This window comes from Zeus faber (genome assembly GCF_960531495.2).
Source record: "Zeus faber genome assembly, chromosome: 22".
Lineage (NCBI taxonomy): Eukaryota > Metazoa > Chordata > Actinopteri > Zeiformes > Zeidae > Zeus > Zeus faber.
Genome location: NC_137209.1, coordinates 4,558,612 through 4,580,216, shown reverse-complemented (window position 1 = coordinate 4,580,216; position 21,605 = coordinate 4,558,612). Strand labels below are relative to the sequence as shown.

The window sequence follows — 21,605 nt, the reverse complement described above, 5'->3', positions numbered from 1 at the left end:
ACCTGGAGTATATTCAGTCCGCCAGGAGACTCAACTCCCGTCAGGCCCGTTGGGCGCTCTTCCTTACCAGGTTCAATTTCTCACGCAATGTCAAACCTGACGCCCTGTCCCAGCAGTTCCAGGAGGAGGAGGAAGACGCTGCTGACCCTGACACCATTCTACCGTCCTCCCGTCTAGTTGCCACACTCACCTGGGAGGTGGAAGAGAAGGTCAGAGCCGCCGCCCAGGACCAACCTGGACCCAGCACATGTCCGCCTGACCGTCTGTTCGTCCTGCCTGACCTCCGAGGTTCTTCAGTGGGCCCACAACTCCCGACTCACCTGCCACCCGGGGGATCCAGTGGACGAAGGAGGTCGCCCAGCGTCGCTTCTGGTGGCCCTCCCTGGCTGAGGACGTCCGAGGGTTCGTCAATGCCTGCCCCACCTGTAACCAGCACAAACCCTCTCTTCTTGCTCCTGCCGGTCTCCTACACCCACTGCGGTTCCTCATCGCCCCTGGTCTCACATCTCCTTGGACTTAGTCACCGGTCTGCCACCGTCTAGCGGCAACACTACTATCCTGACCGTGGTGGACCAGTTCAGCAAGATGGCTCACTTCGTGCCTCTACTGAAGCTCCGGTCGGCCAAGGGCACCGCCAAGCTACTGTTGTATCACGTCTTCCGCCTCCATGGCATCCCGGTAGATGTGGTATCCAACCGGGGTCCCCAGTTTGCCTCGGTCTTCTGGAGGGAGTTCTGTTCGCTCCTGGGGGCCACCATCAGCCTGTCCTCAGGGTACCACCCCCAGTCCAACGGCCAAACAGAGCAGAAGAACCAGGAGATGGAGACGGCCCTGCGCTGCATGACGTCTCAACACCCGTCGTCCTGGTCTGAGCAGCTCTTGTGGGTGGAATATGCCCACAACACCCTGACCAGTTTGGTAATTGATGACTTACACTCCGAAAAAGCCCACTCACCCATTGAACAATCCGAAATGAGATCCGGACAATTACATCTCAACTTGATAATATCACACATCAAAAGACACAATTCCTCATGCAACGAACAATAGTTATTTTGTATCAAATGAAAAAACAGATACATTTCTTGCCAATCAATTGAAATGCGATGGAGAAAACCAATATACAAGACATCAATAAAATAGTCTGAGACTTTTATAATAAACTATATCACTCACATAATGAATAAAATCAAACATGAACTCTTTCCTCAATGATATCGACCTCCCTAAACTTTCCACAGAGCAGGCTACCACATTAGATCAATCACTTACTCTAGTAGAACTCAGGAAAGCTCTCTTCTCTATGCCCAACAATAAATCAACTGGGTCAGATGGCTACCCAGTGGAATTCTATGAACACTTCTGGCCACTTATATCCCCATTATACATCAGGATGGTTACAGAGATTATGTCAACCTCCCCCATGCCTCCGCACATGAATACCTCTCTCATTTTGGTTTTGCTCAAACCCAATAAGGGCCCAGCCCTCACCTCCAGTTATAGACACATAAGCCTAATTAATTGTGATTTTAAGAAAATTAGTAAAACACTAACAAACACAATTGAAAAGTGAAAAAGAAAAAAGTACTTCAATTTATAATTCACCCAGACAAAACAGTTTTGTCAAGGGAAGACATTGTTATTTCCCCTTAAGATGCTGAAAAAGCATTTGACAGAGTTAATTGGACATATCTGTTTTCCACCCTCAACAAATTTTGCTTTGGAGAGTCACTCATTCAATGGATTAGAATCTTGTACAACTCACCATCTGCTTCTGTCATCACCAATGGTAACACTTCACAGCATTTCACTCTACAATGCAGCACATGACAAGGATGTCCGCTCTCCCCTTCACTGTACACCATCTTAATTGAACCCCTCGCGGCAGCCATCATTCAAAACAATAATATCGCTGGCATACAAATCGGAAACTCTGTTCACAAAATCAGTTTATATGCAGATCATATTTTGTTGTATTTACGGAACCACTTTATCATCACTACCGGAAGTGTTCAATCTTATCTCAGTTTTGACATATCTCAGACTATTCAATAAAATGGACTAAAACCACAGTCTTACCACTCAGTGGGAAGGACTGGAATGTTGTATCCGAGAAACGTCCCTTAACCATCACAACGGCAATATTACATACCTTGGTATTGATATCTCCACCAATCTGTTGGATTTGTTCACGCTTAACTTTACTCCATTGCTCAAATGCATTGAAGAAGACCTCACTCGATGGCACATCCTACCCACCTCACTAAATGGTAGGATAGCAGCAGTAAAAATGAATATACTACCAAAAATAAACAATATATTTTCAATGACCCCAGTCTAACCAACAGTAAATTAGTTCAATACTCTCAACTCAATAATCAATAAATAATATTGGAAATACAAAAAACTGATAATAGCACTAGCAACACTACAGAAAAACAAAGACTGTGGAGGCCTAGCAACCCCAAACATCAGATACTATCTAGCCAACCATCTTCAATTTATAATTAAATGGTTACAACCAGAGCAACAATTGGGCCATGGATGGCGAGACATTGAACAAACAGAATGTCAGGAGTTATCAATATCTGATCTCCCATTTATTACTAAATCAATAAGGAAACATCATTGCATTACAGTCTCATTCATCGCAACAACTCTGTAAGCCTGGTGGAGGTTCCTCAAAATCAGTAGTCACACTGTCTCCAAACAAATTCACTCCTATCTGGCACAACCCACATTTTCTATTTAAAAACAGAGCAATATCTTTAGGTCTTGGAAAAGACAGAATTACTCATCTGGAACACATTTTTGAAAACAATTTGCTCATATCCTTCCCAACCTTAACCCAAAGGTATAATATTGGTGGTCAGAGTTTCCTGCAATTCCTTCAACTACAGCCGTCTCTAAAAGTTAAAATCAAATTAACGAAAAACATCCTACAACCACCTCCGTTGATTAAACATCACACTTATGCCGGTCTGTGGCAGAGTTGCCACCACACGCCACCCAAGTGACGTGTTCAGGGCCCTCCGGCACAGAGACACAGCGACGGGGGGTTGTGAAGACAAGTTTATTATAGAGATGACGCTAGATGGAATTAGCCAGAAGCCGATGGAACATGTCATGACACAGGGCTCCCATCTTGACTGAGTGCGTGGACGGGGTTTTTAACCCTGATGCTCGTTAGCCCAACCAACGAGCATGAGGTGTGGCTCCCAAGCCGCCCCATAGCCCCAACACCAAACTGAGGCCAGGAAGCCTACTCAAGCCACCCTCACAAAAAAAATAAAATAAAATCCTCCCAGAGGACCTGAATTCCCCGGAGCAGCACGATCGACCGGCCTCCTTCCACCATTATGCCTACAGACTGCCCCCTCCTCCCATCTGGAGCGTGGGGCCCCGGGCTGCCATGCTGCTGGTGACGGCCTGGCCAGACATGGCTGCTGGAGGGTTAGCATGGCTGCTGGGCTGCTGGATTGCTTCTCACCAAGAAGCTGTCAACCCTTCTGGGTCACAGCATTCGAGTCTCCTCATCTGTTTGTCTTTTCGGTGACATCTCCTCAGTTGTGCCACCACTTAAACAACCCATTTTGATCATTTTTAAAATTGCCAAGAAAATAATATTACTTAACTGGAAAAGCTGAGATAATCTTACCACATGCCAATGGTTACATTTATTACTAGAATATCAATAGAAAAACTATTGGCAATATCCAAAAACTAGTGGCAATATCCGTTTGAGGCGTGGTTGCGGGTTTGGGCGGGGGGTGCTGGTTGTGGGTTCAGGTCTTGGCCATGTGGTGAGCAGGTTAGAGCGCCGCTGGGGTTGCCCGCCCTATGGGCGGGGTGGTGGGGCTTGCGTGTACTTTTGCGACTCGTTGAGGGGGGGGCTGGTCTTCTTTGGTGGTGGGAGGACTCCTGTCATCGCACCGGGCTGCCTGGGTACCTGTTCTCTGGCGCTTCTCGTGTGCAGGGCCCTTGGAGCTGGGGTGCCAGGCTGTGGGTGGGGGGCACCTTCTGCCGCCCTGTGTTCTGTGGTCTGAACGCTCTGTGGCTGGGTGCTGGCCAGGGGCCTGATGGGGGCGTGGAGCTGCCTGGCATGGCAGAGGTGCATGGTGGGTCACTCTGCCCCCACGGCTGGTCGTTGTGGGTTGGTTTGGGGCTTGCTATGCTGTGGTCGGGTCCGGGGTTGGGGGTCTGGGTGGGCGCTGCCCGGCCTGCTGCGCCCCTCCGTTTATCTGGTTGCGCTTTGACTATCTCTCCCAGTGCCAAAACTCATACTTAGCACATACAGCACACGATAGGCCTTGGGTTTGCCCATAGCTGCGAGCTATGTGGGTGGGGATGTGGCGGGCGGCTGCAATCTCGACTGCTTCTCGTCTGTCCCAAAATTATAATACCACTCATATTAGCTTAGAACACATAAACTCGCACACAAATCTTACTCCGAACAACAATCTGACTCGGTTTCGACTTGCTTGGAGGAATCGCACCCCCACACCCCACCATTTTAACTGCAATTACCAACAGTACACATTGAGCACTGGGGTTTCCCGGGGTGGTGGGGGGTGGGGGTTTGGATTGCTGGGGGGCGGCCGGGTGGGCCCCCTGCTGGTTGGGCTCGAGTCCTCGCAGCTTGCGTCTGGTGGTTTCTAGCATGCTGCGACCGGGCGGGCTGCAGAAAGCGAAGCTGGGTGCCTTCCAGGGCCCCTGGGGGGCCACTTGCTGTTGTCGGTCGGTGTGGGTTGGGTTCGGGGCGGGGCTGGCTGTCGGCCTTTGCTCCTGTTGTGGGGCTTCTCTGAGGTGGGTGCCCCAGGTACAGGGGTGGTGGAGGGCCCGTATATCTGGCGTTCTGCTGGTGTCAGCGGGGGTGCTGACGTCCGGATGCCCTGCAATGAGCACACTCGACCACGTGGACAGACGCTCAGGGCTTGTGGCTGGATGGGGCATTTGGTCAGCTGTGGTGGGGCAGGCTTTGCCCTTATGCGTGGCGCGGGTGGGCGTAGGGGCCCCTCTGTGGGGCGGGCGATTTGGGTTGGGAGTCTGTCGGCGCGAGACCTGGCTCCAGGCCTGCAGTCTGTGCTTGTCACCCATGTCCCAGGTTCCACACCTGCAGCTGCGTCTTGTGCCTGCACATGGGGGTGAGTTGTATGTGTGTGCCTCAGTGGTGTGGTGTCTCCTTATGCTCCCTGGGACTGGATATTGCTCCTCGGGTCCGGGCTTGTTGGTTGCTCCGCGGGCTTCTGGCTTCTCTGGTGGCTGGTTGATCTTCTGTGGCTGCAGGGTGGGATGCTTGGGATTTCCTGTGGCCTTGTGGTGTCCCTACGGCTGTGGGTCTCAGGGGTGGCTTTGGCGACTTTTTCTGCTGCTTGGAGGGGCTATGATATACTATGGACATTATTCACCAGAACCAATTGCGACCTGTCCTGTACACTCACGGGTGGTGACTTCAGACTCACACATACACACATACACACACATAGGTGGTCTCATCACAGGCACACAAAGACCACCAGCACCTGCTTTGATCACACCCCAACAACCTGCCACATCCATTTCCTTTTCTTCCTCATCTAGGTCACTTGCCCAATTGCTGTTCCAGTATTCATGGACTTAATTAACTCTGTTTTGTCGATACATGTTGTCGTTGATGTTTGCTTTTCCTGTTATGTTTTGTTTGTTTTTATGTTTATGTTTTTCCATATTCATGTTGTTGTTTGTTTCTATGTTTATGTTTTTTCCATGTACATGCTGTTCTTGTTGTTTCTACACCCAAACATAGTAAAATAGTTCACCAAAGAGGGGGATTGGTGGCTGTACAACAAAAAACTGTGCTCTTGTCATCCTACAGGTTGTCCACAGGACAGAGTTCTGCAGCAGTTCTTGATAATTAAAGAATTATTAAAGAGTTGCATTGCAGGTTGAGAACTTGAACTCACTGGCAGACTAACTCTGTCCTTGATGTAATGGCATACAAATACTCCTTGTTGTATGCCCAGCTTGCTGACAGCACAGGATAAAAATGTATTAAGTAAAAAATCGCCTATTTGCTTAGCACCCCATGTAATTATGTCTTCTGATTCTCCCATTTTCTGGTTGAGCCAGTCCAATAGCGCCCCAATTGAAATTGCAACCTTGTGGCATACGCAATATTGTCTATGAAAAAGGAAACATGGTTTTCACTAGCAATCAAAGTAAATTGTAATATGATTATCACTTATTCACTATTTTTCTTCATATTCCATGATGCATTAAGATGAATCTTTGGCCATACAAACTATAGAAAAAACAAGAAAAATTATCGGGCATGGCCCCCTTACAGTTCAAATAATTATTTTAGTTCATCATACATTAGTCCTTAATTCTAACAAAAGCATGCAATGACAAGCTGAGGGGACTCGCATGGGGTAGAATTGGTACGATTGGGATTGTCATTTTTAAGTAAATGTTTTATTTTTAATTAAGATAAGTTTTACCAATTTTACACTGAATTGCGGTGTAATTGCCCACTGTGTTATAATTCAAATTTGTATCAATTCATTTTAAAATGTACACCTGGTGGGGTGGCAAAGAGCGCTGCCGGGTGATTCCCAGGGTGCCTGGGTGCTAGCTCACCATTGTGGGTGTGGGTCATGGTGCGTGGGGCTGGCTGTGCTTTTCTGTGGCGGGCATTCTGGTTGCTAGGGGTGGTGGAGGGGATGGATGTCTGGTTGGAGGCATTGGTGGGGCTTTGTCTGCTCTGGAGGGGGTTGCTGTCTAGAACTTTTATCTTGAAATTGAAAGGCTGTGTAACATGTATGTATGAATATGGTCCGAATATTTTTGTGGGAGACGAGAGGGGCGTGGTTAAGCCACATCTGCAGGGGATGGGGCTAGCTTGGCGGTGCAGCTTTTCCGGGTCTGCCCAATCAGCTTCTTTAGAGCTGATCGGTCAGACCTGGCTGGGAGAGTCTTCTTACATCTTGTTCTGTCTTTTAGTGGAGCGCCGACATGGAGAGGACTTTATTCATGCTGGTTACAAAAGGCTCGCTAGCACAACAAGGTAAGTACTGGAGGTAAGTTAAGTTTCATTTAAGAGGATTTAAAATGTATGTTTAATACAGCACAGACAATTAATTCATATTATATAATTATAGAACCCAGAATCGCGATTGTGTCACCACCCCTTGCAACTGCCTGCGCGAGCACCTCGTGTCGATTATGCACATTTTAATAATTGTAGTATTTTAAGAGCTTATAGAGCTAATTGTGCGTAATCACCAGGTGTCATGACATTTCACGGCATATATGTATGACCGTATGTATATGTATGTGACAAATAACCTCTTGAATCTTGAATGTTGAAAAAGATTGACTAGATCTAAACTAGAACTGAACTGACAGAGTTTGTTTTCTTTTGGACGTGCTCTGGACCGCAGGCGTTTCCGCGTCCTGTGGATCCGCTCTCCACTGAAAGACAGAACAACATGTAAGAACGCTATCCCAGCCGGGTCCAACCAATCAGCGCTAAAGAGGCTGATTGGGATGACCCGGAAAAGCTGCGCCGCCAAAGCCAAGCCAGCACTGCTCCCTGCAGATGTGGCTTAACCACCCCCCCCTCGTCTGCCACTATTATGTGGACCTAGTCTGAGTTTTGCTATTCACGTGACAAAAAAATGATAGAACTTTGTAATAAAAAAATCTAGTTCTGTAATTTGCTGACGGTCCCTAATACGCCATTGAATTAGCGACCAACGTGAAGGATCATCTCATTCAGGGGAAGCGATCCGCCATTCTCCCTTGTGAGTTCCAGATGAATATCTGAATATCGAACCAACTTCAGTATGAAGGGAACAAAGAATACGATGATTGATCACCTTTATTGTTCATTTGGAAGAGTAAAATACAGAAGCTAATGAAGTCTATCCTTACAGATTAGAAAGCAGAAGGAGGTCTCAAAGTCTTACATTTCAATGATGTGGTAAATACCTTCGGCCCGAAACAGTAGTAATGCAAATTACAGGTTGTGGTTTGAACACCTGTCTTTGGTTGAGTTAATTGGGCCGAGGATAAGTGTGGCCCATACACACACAGGAGAGGAGCCCTTGTCATGATATGTGACCCACCGCAGACTTTAGGTACATTTGGTGGCTTTAGACTTTTTTCACGTCATTTGAAAGTAAAGTATCAGAGCTTCGATACAATGTCTCATTTGTTGAAATCAAGCAAATATTTTTAAAGCTATGACAAGGGTGTGGCCATCTGTGTTTCTGAATTTATCACCCTCAAAGTTTTCCCCACACTTGGCTTCATTCTGCCAGCTCCCAGAATGCAAATGGTTTGGAGGACCAACAAAGCCACCTGGCTACTTGTCACATTGCCACTGGACACCCTGCCGAATGGGGCAATCTCTGCATTGTTCTTGTGTTTGGAGGGATTGTTGAACAGCATCATCGACAAACATCTTTTGTTTTTAAAAAGGCTTTTATTTAACAGAAAGAATATACATGTTTTAAAAAAGTTTAATTATTTAGGAGTTTAAAAGTGCATAATACATCAAAATGTAGCGTCTAGCAATAATATGAGTTTTATATATCAGCCTCGGTGTGTCATTTAATATTTTAATTTGCATATGCCAAATATCTTGGAGTTCTTGGAGATATTATGTGGGCTAACCGCAACCCTACCCCAGCTAGACTCTGAGAGCCTGTTTGGGGCTGCCTCTTCCGACTGGTGGTGGTGGGCAGGTGATGTCCTGGGCATCGTCATCACAAAACTCTCTGATTTTGTGGAAGAGGTAGCTCTGTCTGGCTCTATCCAGTCCAGATGGCGGAATAATAGGAAGTGCATCTCTGGGGGGCAGGGCATGGACGTCACGGAGCAGCTGGAATCTGGTCTCCTCACCTCCAGTCCTTGGCCGCAACCACACCAGGATCTTTGGCATCAAAGCTGGAAGGCATGAAATTTAGCAGTTTATGCACAAGACAGTGATGCACTACTTACCGAAAGAGCTGGTACTGCTTGATCTGTCGCGATGGTCTGAAGTATGGGCTTACGTTCTTGACAGTTGAGGCTTTGCACCAGAACTGTAACATCCTCTTTCCCCACTAGCTGAGGGTTGTTGATTGTCTTAACCGTGCTGTTTTGAACATCTGTTGCAATTTCAGCAAGAGTGTTCACCCTCGCCTTTCGGGATGCTGCTTCATAAGTCCAAAGCATCAGTCTGGTGAAAACTTTGTGTGTGGCCTGCTATCAAGAAGTGTAGATCAATGCGGTGGTGCGGCTTAGGCAGTGTATGCCAAGCAAAGTACCACAGCATGAACTTGTTTTTGTTCTGTCCACTACAGTTGTCACAGTGAAGGTCTACCTCGGTCTCCCCAAGACTGTAGTCGTGGAAGAAGTGGTGCAGGTAACTGGTCACAGCGTTGCTGCCTTTGCTGGATGACATACCTTCGTCCACCAAGTAGTTGACTTGCTGTGGTATTCCCTCACAGCAGACACTAAAAAGGCCACACTTTCTAGGAATCAAGAAATACATTGGGCCTGGCTAAAGGGGATCTGTTGTATAATGAACCTGAAAAGAAAAATAAAGGCCTTAAGAACAAATGTGAGCAACAGAATATGTGCAAAAGCAATGTTTGATCTGTCAGGTTCTGGAATGTAGTGGGTGTGTGGGGTACTTAGCACCATTGACTGCCTTTCGCCTAGGAATGTTAATAGTTGACCAACCCATATGAAATTTCTGCTGTAGCCTTTTGTCAACCCCTTTCATGTAACTCTCTCCACGATGAATAGCCAAAGTTTAGAACATGTACTAATTTATGGGACAAGTCAAAACTGCAATGCATCTTGATGTGGCTGCTCGCAAGTTGCCGATTCTGCTAATAAAATTGCGAAAATATATCACATTTATCAGGAAATATGCACATCAATATGTTAGCTACAGATGTAGGCTTACAGCCTATAACAGGATGGCACTGTTGTGATAAAATTATAATTACCTGTGAATGAAGAGAAACAAAGCTCTGAAGATTTGTACGCCATCAACTGTCTCGTTCTGTTGGTTGGCGTTTTGTTGTTGTCTGAAGTCATTTCACTGCGTCTCCCATTGCAGAATAGCTGTCCTATAATAAACATGTTGTTTCCTGCTTTGTTAAGGCTGCTATCATGTAGAGTGATCTATAGATAAAATCAGGATCCAGTTTCTTTGTACATGATTCCTGGTCAAGCCTGGCATTTTCTTTTCGCCTTTGGCCGCATTTTCAGGTTAACTCGAGAATCACGTCATCAACTTCTTCCGTTGTAACAACAACTGGCGTATCGTCGTTCTCCTCCGGTGGTTCTTGAAAACATTCTGTTAAATCATCATATTCAGGTTGAAAACCGCTATTTGAAATGTTTTACAAGTGTGGGATAATATCAGATTCAGCAGCGCTGTCTTTCTCCACGTCGCTGTCGGAGAACTGACTATCATTACGGAAAATGTAGTCCAGAATGAGCTGCTTACACTTATTCTTCTCGGTCATCGTCTTTGTCTCTGTGTCAGAGGGCCCTGAAAATGCCACTTGGGTGGCGTGTGGGGTAGGCTTCGGCTTGCGATTCTGTCGGGCTTCAGTTGTGTGTGTGTGTGTGTGTGTGTGTGTGTGTGTGTGTGTGTGTGTGTGTGTGTGTGTGTGTGTGTGTGTGTGTGTGTGTGTGTGTGTAGCCAATTTGTGTATGGGCAAATTAGATCAATAACACGTGATATGATACCCTACCTAAGTATTTTTTTTTCTGTTAAAATACAAACTTATTATGCACTATGAATTTCCTTAACCTTATGGCTAAATTATATATTACTAGAAATATATATAATATATATTATATAATATATATATATTATTACAAATTATTTCCATGTTTGTGGCATTTTGTTTTCGAAGACAAAAAGTGTAATGTCAGTAATTATTTAGTCTCGATATTTAGGGAAATCCTTGCATAAGTATACCTCGACACATTTGAATCTGTTTCCCTGGTTGTACATTTATTTTACTGAACTTTTTTGTGTCTTACCTTAGAAATATCAGTAATTAACAATAACATACATGTTTATTTAATATCTTCACTTAAATTTGTCAACCAAGACAACACAATAGTTTTATCTTGTGCATATTGTAACAAACTGGCTGTCATGAGAAACAAAACAATTGAATCTCCTTTATATATTACCGAATGAAATTATCCAGTTAGTTTCTTTATTTATAGTGGTCTTTTTATCAAGTTGATTTAACAAAGCCAGGGCCTGTTTTAACTGCCTGGATCCCTTTCTACACTGAACTGTGACAGTGTCATCATTAAAATGACCCAAGTTTTTGCTTCTGATTGACAGTTGATGTGTGTGCTTCTGTTACCTATGAACATCAGTATGAAGGACCCTACCACCATGACAACCGTCTGCAGGGCATCAGTATACATCACTGCTGTCAGACCACCTGTCCAAACATATGAAAGTAATTTCAATTGGTTAATACATGTTACAATGTTTCCTACCAACATTTCTATCTCTCTATCTCTGTAGCAAATGAAACTTTTTCAAAAGATCAGAAGAAGTGGACAAGTATTTTGTGCTTAATTAAAATAGAATCATTACTTAATTATTTTCTAGACCCCTAATTATCAGCACAAGGACTCTAACATCACATCCTGTGTATTTTATGTCTGTAAAACGAAAAAAAAAAGAAAAAAAAAAAAAAAATTATATATATATATATATATATATACCGGTATATATATATATAAAGCAATTTATTAAGAAGGTAGTTTGGTAGAAAAGCATTTATGATATTTGATGTTGCACTAGTTGTGTGTGTGTGTGTGTGTGTGTGTGTGTGTGTGTGTGTGTGTGTGTGTGTGTGTGTGTGTGTGTGTGTGTGTGTGTCTACCTGTCACGGTATAAACCACAGTAATCAGTAGTAGAATACCAGTGGACAAGTAAAGATCCCAGTCTAAAGCCACCTGGATGAACAATGCTCCAGAGAAGATATCTGTCTGGATCACACACACACACACACACACACACACACACACACACACACACACACACACACACACACACACACACACTTATTACTATTAGTATTATACATTTAATTTCAAATTGACTCTATTAAGGGGTGTGATATTTTTTTTGGTAAAAATCAAGTTGTTTAAGTTGTTCATTAATGAGAAACATCTACATTCAGTGATTTTCTGTTTACTAAAGAATACATGTGTGTGGGTGTGTTTCTGATATCTGTTTCTTACAGATATCTTTGTTAAGACGTAGAGTATCAGGGACAAAATTGACATGTAGATGCGGATCCTCTGTCCCCCAAACCGTTTGGCCAGGTACTCAGGCATGGTCACCACACCTGCAGAGATGTATACTGGCACAAAAATCCATCCAAGAGCCAGTAGGACCCATGCTGCCTACACACACACACACACACACACAAATGCATTTTTAACAATATCTCGGCCTACCCTAATGAAAAAGCAGACATTCAGATATACATGTAATTCGAGAGAAAAGTGGCTGATTTCATCTCAACTATTTTAATGTTGAATTGTTTGAATTACTGCAGCACTGTTCTCACAGTCCCTTTAGGTTAAATTTAAAATTATATTATTGCTTTGTATTAACTTACGGTTAGTGAAGCAATTTGTTAATATGGAAACTTTTTGCATTATAACCAGATAAAATGCCAGATGCAAAAACAGAATGAAGATATAGCCCGACACCCTTTCTGTTACTGGAAAAATAAGAATAAAATTTGACCTTGTTCGAATCTGGGTTAGATAGATAGTAAACCATAGTGTGTGTTTCTGTGTGTTAATAACCCAAATTATTATAATTTAATATGATGTAATATATATCACTTTGCGAAAAGAGTCGTTCTCCCGAACAACATTTTACATACTTTTATTTTGACATTTACTTCACTTTCACCTCTCCCGCTGTCTGGTCTAGATATCATCGGATAATCCGTAATTCCTTTGCACTTCATAGACGAAAAAATGGTGAATCTGTTTTTTCATTTCAAAACTAAAAATAGAAAAATGGGTCTAGGTAGATCTGTGTACTTTCAGCCATTTTGTTTTGTCGTTTGAAAACAAAAAAGGAAATTCTGTGGTTTTTCGTTTTTGGTATAAAAAAAACAAACACCACGGAATTTCATTTTTTTTCATTTTTTTTTTCAAACGGAAAAACGAACTGCCCGAATGTACATGGACCGAGAGCTCATTCATACCAGAACAATCTGGTTTGAATTGCGCTCTAAGTTCCCCGCACTGAGAAGGATTCAGGCGCTGGAAAGATGAGCAACTCGTTACTGACAGAGAAAAATAAATGTACAGTGGAGGAGCTGTCCAAGATGAATGGCTCATGTGAGTGTGCTAATATGCAAACCCGTATGAGAAAAAAGTATGGCCATGGTTGCGAGGCCTATGGTGGTGCTGCCCATGATTAAGGAATGGGAGGCTTGGGACCTAGGTATGCAGAACTTGAAGGAAGAAATCAAAGTTGAGTCGATGGGGGAGAACGGCTTGGAAGCCATGATAATATCCAACTAAGAGAGAGTGGCTGGACTGGTGGGGGAAGCTTCTTGAAGATAACCTTGCCTCCAGCAACAACATTAGCTGCATACCAAGTTGTGGTAGTTTCGCCTACCACCCGTCACCCAAGTGGCGTGTTCAGGGACCTCCGGCCCAGAGACACAGAAGACCGGGTTGTAGATAACACATAAGTTTATTATGCAGAGGGGGCTTGATACAACAAACAAGGGCTCGTCTCTTCTGAGTATGTGTGGGGATAGGGGTTTAAACTTGTTGGTTGGAAGACCAGCCAGCAAGCAACAGGTATGCAGCCACTCTGATCCTGGGTCCCTAATTACCTAGATCCAGGTCAGGTGTGGCTGCTCAAACCACACCATCCCCACACCACATACCCCCAACACCAAACTGAGCCCAGGGTGAATACCAGGCTGAAGCCTACCCTCGCCCCCCACCCCCCCAACCAAGCAGAGAACCAAAGGGGGAAAAAAAGCCTAAAATACAGATTCTGACCCAGGGTTACTAAACCTAAAATAAATAAAGCACCGGACTCTGAAACAGGGTTCGCATACCATACACCAACAATTGTCCAAAAAAAATGAACTGATCCCCTTCCAGGGGACATGGTTCCCCGGAACAGCATAGTCCGCCGGCTTCCTTCCCCCAGGGCGACGATGCAGACTACCCTCCTCTCTTCGAGAGCATGGGACCTAGAGCTGCTGTGTTGGCTGGTGGAGGTGTGGCTGGACTTGGATGTTGTAGGGGCTGCTTGGAAGGGTGGCCTGGCTGCTGGGCTGCGAGAAGCTAGCTGCCAGTGGTTACCTGTGGTGGATGCTGTGGCTGTTTCTGCCCGGTCCTCCGCAGGGCCCCCTGGGTGCTGCTGCTGCCGGTCGGGAGAGGGTTGGTTCAGAGGCCACCCATTGACCCGCTGGTGGCTCCAGGGCATGTTCTGTGACCCTTCCCCATGCTGGAGAGTCCCTGTTCAGGTGACGGTGTGGCAGTTTCACCTACCACCCGTCACCCAAGTGCCGTGTTCAGGGACCTCCTGCACAGAGACACAGAAGGCGGGGTTGTAGAAAACGCACACGTTTATTGTGGAGAGGGGACTTGATAGAACAAGCTGCAGATGGACACAGGTCATGATGGGGCTCTTCTCCTGAGTGTGTGTGGGGATGGGGGGTTTAACCTGTTGCCCATTAGATCAACCAACAAGCAACAGGTATGCAAACCACACCATCCCCACACAGCACGAGTCCTCACAGAAAATGAAACGTTATGACGAAGATGGTGGTGAACTGCTCCAAGGTGGAGGAAATTATAAATAAATTCTTTGACTAGAGCTTCAAGCATAGAACAAGAACACCATGATTTAATGGACAAAAAAACGCTTTGGAGGGGGCAAAGAACATGGCGAGAGGTGACTCATTCTCAGGCCAGTCATGCCCTCCCAGCACGACTTCGGCCGTAAACCTCTACATGGAGGATGAGCTGAGGGAGGTGGGAGGTTCCAGAGAACCAGCCGCATAACGCAAACCTCTCTCAGGCTCTCACCAGGGTGCAGCGGGTGAGGTGCTGAGAGGTGTCAGAGGTGTCAAAGGGGAATATAGAGGAAATTCCCGAACCAAGGCCTTGAGGAGCGGGATCGAAGGAGTCTTTCGAAAGAGTTTTTCCATTTTCCTTATTTCTTTGTCAAGTTCTTTCATTTTTTTTATTTTCCAATCAAGTTGATTTTCCCCGTAAAATAAATAATAATAAGAGGATGAGAAGGCCTACTGGGGCTTCATCCTTTTAGAGGAAGAATTGGAAGTATGCTGTTCAGGCCGAATGGTCTAGTCCCAGGAACAGCGTGAGCATGGAGAAGTCTTGGTAGTCCTGGAAGGGCTGCTGGGGCTCGGGAAAAGGAAGATGAAGAAGGCAAGGCTAATGACAGAAAGCTTTTATTGTGGCCAGGCTTTAAAGGAAGATTTAGAGATCTGGCAAGAAAATGGGTTTGAGCGGGCAAATGGAAAATAAGTGGCTCAATAAGACCTATGGAAGAAGATTGCAGAGTTAAAGATGTGTAGTGCGTTAAAGTGATGCATCAGAAAGCACACACAACTGAAGGTGCACTTGGTGAGACCAGGTTGACCCATATGTGCAGCTCCAAAGAGCGATTTTGGTCAATGAGAGGAAGGAAAAAACGCCTAAGGAAAAGGTGGTCCCACAAGAGAGCATGGAGGCAGTAGTACAGGCACTGCATGAAAGGTGGGCCATGCAGGCGTTCTACGCACAAAACTTGCAACTTTGGTCTTGCGAACGCCAGGCCTGCTAGGCTCTCGAAGACTGTTTTGTATGGGGTCAGTTAGATGCAAGTCGGGGAGACCAAAGAGTGGATAGCCAGACAATCAAGAACCATTCCCTGGGGTTTGGTTTGCATGCTCTCAGTGCTGTTTTAGAAAAATGTCAAACCGTGGAGTTAAATATTCTCGTTAGATTACATGGGGAAATGCAGTTCACTTACCGAGACGCCGAGCAGCGCTGAATAATGCAGATCGATCGTTTCCTTTATAGCGAGAGTCCAGGTGAAGATCATTCATCCATATTCCATGTGATATGAAGTCACAATGTGAAACCGTTTTGATAGAATTCAACCTTTAAATCATACTACTTTTACTCACACATAGCCATTGTTGTGAAATGGCGAAGAAGAACCCTTCCCGTCATGGACCTACGTCGCTTACGTAAACAGACGGTTAAAGCGCAGCACTGGGGTGTTTCGGTCTCTTGTCTGTGAAAACTTTCTTCTCCCTATCATTATGGATTCCGCGAAGCGGGTGGTGGAACCTCTGAATCATATTCCAGACCTTAATCTGACAAGTGCGATAGATTCAAGTCAGTGTTAGCAGCGCGTAATGGACTTCATTTTCCGCGATACTAGTCAGTACTCCGACGGCGACGCGGAGAACGACAGCGATGCTGAATCTGATATTACTCCGGACTTGGAGAACATTTCAAACAGCGGATTTCAAACTTAATGTGACGATGAAACTGCATATTTTCAAGAACCACAGGAGGCGGACGATAAGTCCATTGTTGTTGTTACAACGGAAGAAGTTGATGTCGTGATGAAATCCGTTGAGGTTGGTGGCAGATTTGCAGATTTCAGGTTTTCTGAGACTCATAATATTGATAGACTCATTTTGTTTTGACATATTTTGTTGTGTTGTCCGTACTTTTAAACTCCAAAATAATTCCACTTTTATAAAACATGTTTATTCTACTGTAAAATAAAAGCTTTTTTAAAAACAGAATTAGTTGTGTGTTGTTGAGTTGTTTGTTATTTGCCCATTCAGCAGTATGTTAATTAGCCATGAGGCTTTGTCTGTCCGCCAACTCCATTTGCATTCTGGGAGCTGGCTAAATGAACCTGGTGTGGGTAAAACTTTGGAGGTGATTATCTCAGGAACACAGTTTGCCACACCCTTGTCATTAACAAGTCATAGCTTTAAAAATATTTGCTTGATTTGCACAAGTGACACCTTGTTTGGAAGCTGTAAAAAAAAATGGAAAGCTGCCAAATTACCCTAAAGTACGCTGTGGGTCACATATATATGTACACTCAAAGTCCTGTGTAGGTTAAAGTAACTGTGAAGAGAAGAAGAATCTTTATTTGTCACACGACACGCCACTACAACACATACACAACTGCTTTGGATGGTGGCCGGTGAAAAGGGTTCTCTGCATTTAACCCAACCTGGCATCCCTTCCTCCAGGGAGGCAGCCAGGAGCAGTAGGCAGCATTCAACGACCTGCCCGGGGACCTGGTTCTATATGTCCATCGCTGGTCAGACGAGGGTGTTGTGCATGTTTTAGGTGGGGGACCTTACTGTTGTTAGATGGAGGAAACCACATGTGAGCAGGGGGAGAACATGCAAACTCCACACAGAAAGGCCCCTAATTGGGAGATAGCCCGCCGTAGTACGGTGCCAACGGCGCCCCAGGCGAGAATCGAACCCAGGACCTTCTTGCTGTGAGGCAGCCTTTGCCATGTGCCACCATGAGATATTACACTTCACTTGTGTACTCACTTGGACTTCATTTCCTTTATTCCCAATTTTTAGTTATTTAAAGTTTTGTAAATCCTAATGATATTTTTGGGGTAAATAAATCCTATTTCCACTATGCCGATTTTTATGGGTTCGTCTCTACACCAACCAAGGACAAATTAAAGTTTGTACAGCATAATTGTTTATAGCAGTTTACACTAGTTTAGAAAATATTACCCTTTGTGTTGTGGGGATAGTGTGGTTTGAGCAGCCACACATGTCCTGGGTAAAGGTAATTGGGGCCCAGGATCAGAGTGGCTACATTCCTGTTGCTCGTTGTTTGGTCTAACGAGCAACAGATAAAACCCCACATGTGACACATGTCCATCTGCTCCTGGGCCAATTCAAACTAGCCCACTCTATAAACTGGCGTGTATACAATCCCATCATCTGTGTCTCTGTGGCAGAGGCCCCTGGAAACGCCACTTGGGTGGCGTGTGGCCGGTGAAACGGCCACACCATTTTATTGAGATTCTAAATAGTCAAATAGGGTAATGCCAGTATGGAAAATTCATATACTCTTAGCACTTGGTGCAGTCAGATTTATTTCCATTGTACCAAAAAGCCCTCTTCTCCTCTTACCAAATGTGATATTAGTCTATATGTTTAAATGGTTTTAATATATTACATTTGTTGTTAGAGGACTTGTGAGACCAGTGAGCATAACATACAGTAACAGTATTATCATCGCATGCAATAAATTATGAGAATAAATAAATTGAGCCACTCTCTCTCTCTCTCTCTCTCTCACACACACATACACAGACAAACACACACACCCCAGGTCAGTAATACGTACATTCCACTCAAATCCTCCCACCGCTATTCCTCCTGCTGCTCCTGTTCCAGCCAAACCAATGAATAAACCACTTCCAACATTACTGGACATCAGAGAGGCTCCAATCTGTTAATAAAAATAAATATTATAGACAGCTCTCTAGAAGAGGAGTGCAACATAGTACTCATTTTATGGTTCATGCCAGATTTAATTAAATATAGCGCAGATACAATTTTGACCATGACACACTCACTGGGCTCAATCATGTACAATGCAGAGCACAAATTGATGCCTAAATCATGCATAAAAAAAAAGGGGGTTTCATCGATTCTGAGGATTTATATTAATGCGGGTGTGACCATATGTAGCATTATTATTGCTAACTTATTGTTTGATCCTTGCTGTATGAGAGAGTGCATCTTTGGAGATCATAGGGATCTGTTCACTCAGAGTGATCAATGGCTGATCATCTAGTTTCCACTCGCAAGAAAAGCATTTATTTCTTCGTTAGTCACTATATTATTATATTTTTAATCATCTGGAGCAGCAACTCGGTCACCAGACTAACCGCTAGCACCAGCTCTACCTGCCAGTAGCCACTGCGCAGGTCAAGGGAGCTGAACCAGCGGGAACCAGCGATGCAGTCGAGGGCATCGTCAACTTGAGGTAGTGGGTAAGAGTCTTTGCAGGTGACCTCGTTGAGCAGGCAGTAATCAATGCAGAACCGCCACGTGTCGTCCTTTTTCCCGACCAGGACCACCGGCGCCGCCCAGGGGGTTGTAGAGGGTTCGATGATGCCGGCTTCCACCATCTCTTTGATCTTCTGCTCCGCTGCAGCTCGCTTGGTGAATGGCAGTCAATGAGGGCAGAGGCGGATGGGGCTTGCGTTGCCGGTCTCAATGCTGTACCAAGTTGGTGTGCGTGCAGTCCTCGTCTCTGGCCGCAAAGATGTCAGCAGATAGGTCCAGCAACATTTTCAGCTGACCTTTCTGGCCTGCATCCATCCCTTCGCAGCTTCTGTGGTGTAGATCATCGATGGCTTGCCGGGTCTCGATCGATGGCAGTTGAGGCAGCGGGCCCTTTCCGTTGAGGGCGCTGCAACAGGTCTGCAGGTTTTGCAACTTCACCTCTGGCGGTGACACGATGGGCTCCCAGGCGGCCGCCTGGGCTCCGGCAGTCCAGCGATGCATAGTCCATCCTCACCAGAACTCATGGCCGACATCAGGGTTAGCAACAATCACTTGAAGGGCTCTCTTTCCCCGCATTCTGGTGCTTTGTCCGGTGACTGTCGTGATGCAGTGCTACGTGGGCTCACAGCCTCGCGGTCTCGGGTTGGTTGTGCCTGGCAGTGTCCCGGGGCGGACAATGGAAATGGTGGAACCAGTGTCCACCAGGGCTCTCCATAGTGTACTGTTCAGGTTACAGTCCAGGTACAGCCCCTGAGCCCAACCCAGACGTCCGAGCCTCAGGTGCACTCTGATAGAGGAGGAGCTTCGTACAGGTGGCAGTTTCTCCGTTGTGCCACCCTGCACTAGTTTAATGCTGGCCCAAACGAAAGCTTGAAGCGCGAGCTCTTCCTCCTCTGCCAAACGTTGGGTAGCCCTGTCGTACATACAGACAGGGGTCCACGATGTAGGTGCCCAGGCTCTCTCTCTCTTTCCTCTGACGGTTGACCAGCTTGTCCTGTGCGTCGTCCGCGTAGATGCGGCAGCCAAACCGATGGTGTAGTGCTCTCTCGACGGTCCGCCAGTCGAGTCGTTCTTGTGGCTGGAGGTCAGTGAGGATCTTCAGGGCTTTTCCTTCCAGAGCGAGGGCGACCTGCACAGCGAGTTTCGTCTGAAGTCCAATTATTGAACTGTGCAGCCTGCTGCACTTGGATGAGGTAGGTCTCAGGCGACGTCTCTCCATTGTAGCGAGGGAGCTTAATGGCCCCCCGTCTGATGCTCTCCGGCGGCGCTCGTTGGAGGGGCGATGACGCGCAGAGAGGGCCGTTGTTGCCGGCCGCTAGGTGAGTGGGGGGTGTGCCGGCGCTGGCTAGTCACTCGTTCTCCACTGGCTGCTCCAGCGGGGGTTATTCATTGCTCAGATGACCATCACAATGGGAGCAGGTGATTACACCCATGTGCGCATCAAAGCAACATCCCAATTGCATTTAATTCATGAATGGAAAAAAAACCTTTTTATCAATCCACTTTGGGCTGGGGTTTATGCAAATTAGAAATTGCAGGCTTCTGCCTCACAAGTTATAATGGGTTCACGGGTTAAAAAAAATAAAAAAAATAAAAATAAAATTTATATATATATATATATATATATATATATATAATTTTTATTTTTATTTTTATTTTTATATATATATATATATATATATATATATATACATATATATATATATATATATATATATATATATATATATAATGGGTTCAGATTCGTCAATATAAGAACGTGGGAAAGAATAAATCTGGCTGTCAAAAACAGACGTGAATTTAAAAAAATAACACATTTTTCTACACACTAATTGCTATTGTTTTTGCCATTATTATTTTTCTATGTTGCCATGACAAACAGATTCTACAAAATTTTATTGAAGATTGTATCCCAAATATTTGCAACTTTTGAAGAAATCCCACCTACCTTGCCAACTAATGGGATTCTCAGTATGTGGAAGACTCATGTTGTTGTTTTTTTTTACAAGGTTATTTCAATCTTCCCCAGAAAACGGTATTGATTAGTGGATTAAAGCGGTGAAATTCTTAAAGATTTAAACCATCTCATTTAAATATTGCAGATGCTTAATGGCATGACAACCACAATGAATGTGTATTCCTTCACAATCACATCTTCTAATACTTACAGGCCACCAGGTCATTGAACGGCCAGCCAGGAAGTAACCTCCAACTGTAGTGCGGTTGGCATGGAATGAAGACTAAAAAACAGAATGAAGATGGAAGTTGAAAAATATTTGTCTATCAAATTGATTTGCTACAAGTACAAGAGACTGAAATCAGGCTTAAGGTCGCAAATTATCATTAAATATCAATTCAAATATCATTGTGCTGAACACTGTACACAAAATTTGGCCTATTGCTACACATTATTGCTATGATCTTATTGTCACAGACAGCCCTTAGATTTTATTTTAAATTATCTTTATATTTTTAGCAATGAGTTCGCGTGTCTGGGCTCTA

General features: G+C 44.9%; 1 protein-coding gene across 1 annotated transcript in view; it reads right to left on the bottom strand.

Moving 5' to 3' along the window:
* slc5a9 (solute carrier family 5 member 9) overlaps nucleotides 1–21,286 on the bottom strand; it is a gene marked incomplete at both ends in the record, with an annotated part of 35,904 nt that extends 14,618 nt beyond the window's left edge. The window contains 5 exons of the mRNA XM_080023130.1: nucleotides 11,373–11,453; nucleotides 11,904–12,009; nucleotides 12,265–12,429; nucleotides 18,436–18,540; nucleotides 21,272–21,286. Of these exons, the coding sequence (XP_079879256.1) occupies nucleotides 11,373–11,453; nucleotides 11,904–12,009; nucleotides 12,265–12,429; nucleotides 18,436–18,540; nucleotides 21,272–21,286 (472 nt within the window). The remainder of the gene's footprint in view (nucleotides 1–11,372; nucleotides 11,454–11,903; nucleotides 12,010–12,264; nucleotides 12,430–18,435; nucleotides 18,541–21,271) is intronic.
* Between the last annotated feature and the right edge of the window lie 319 nt (nucleotides 21,287–21,605).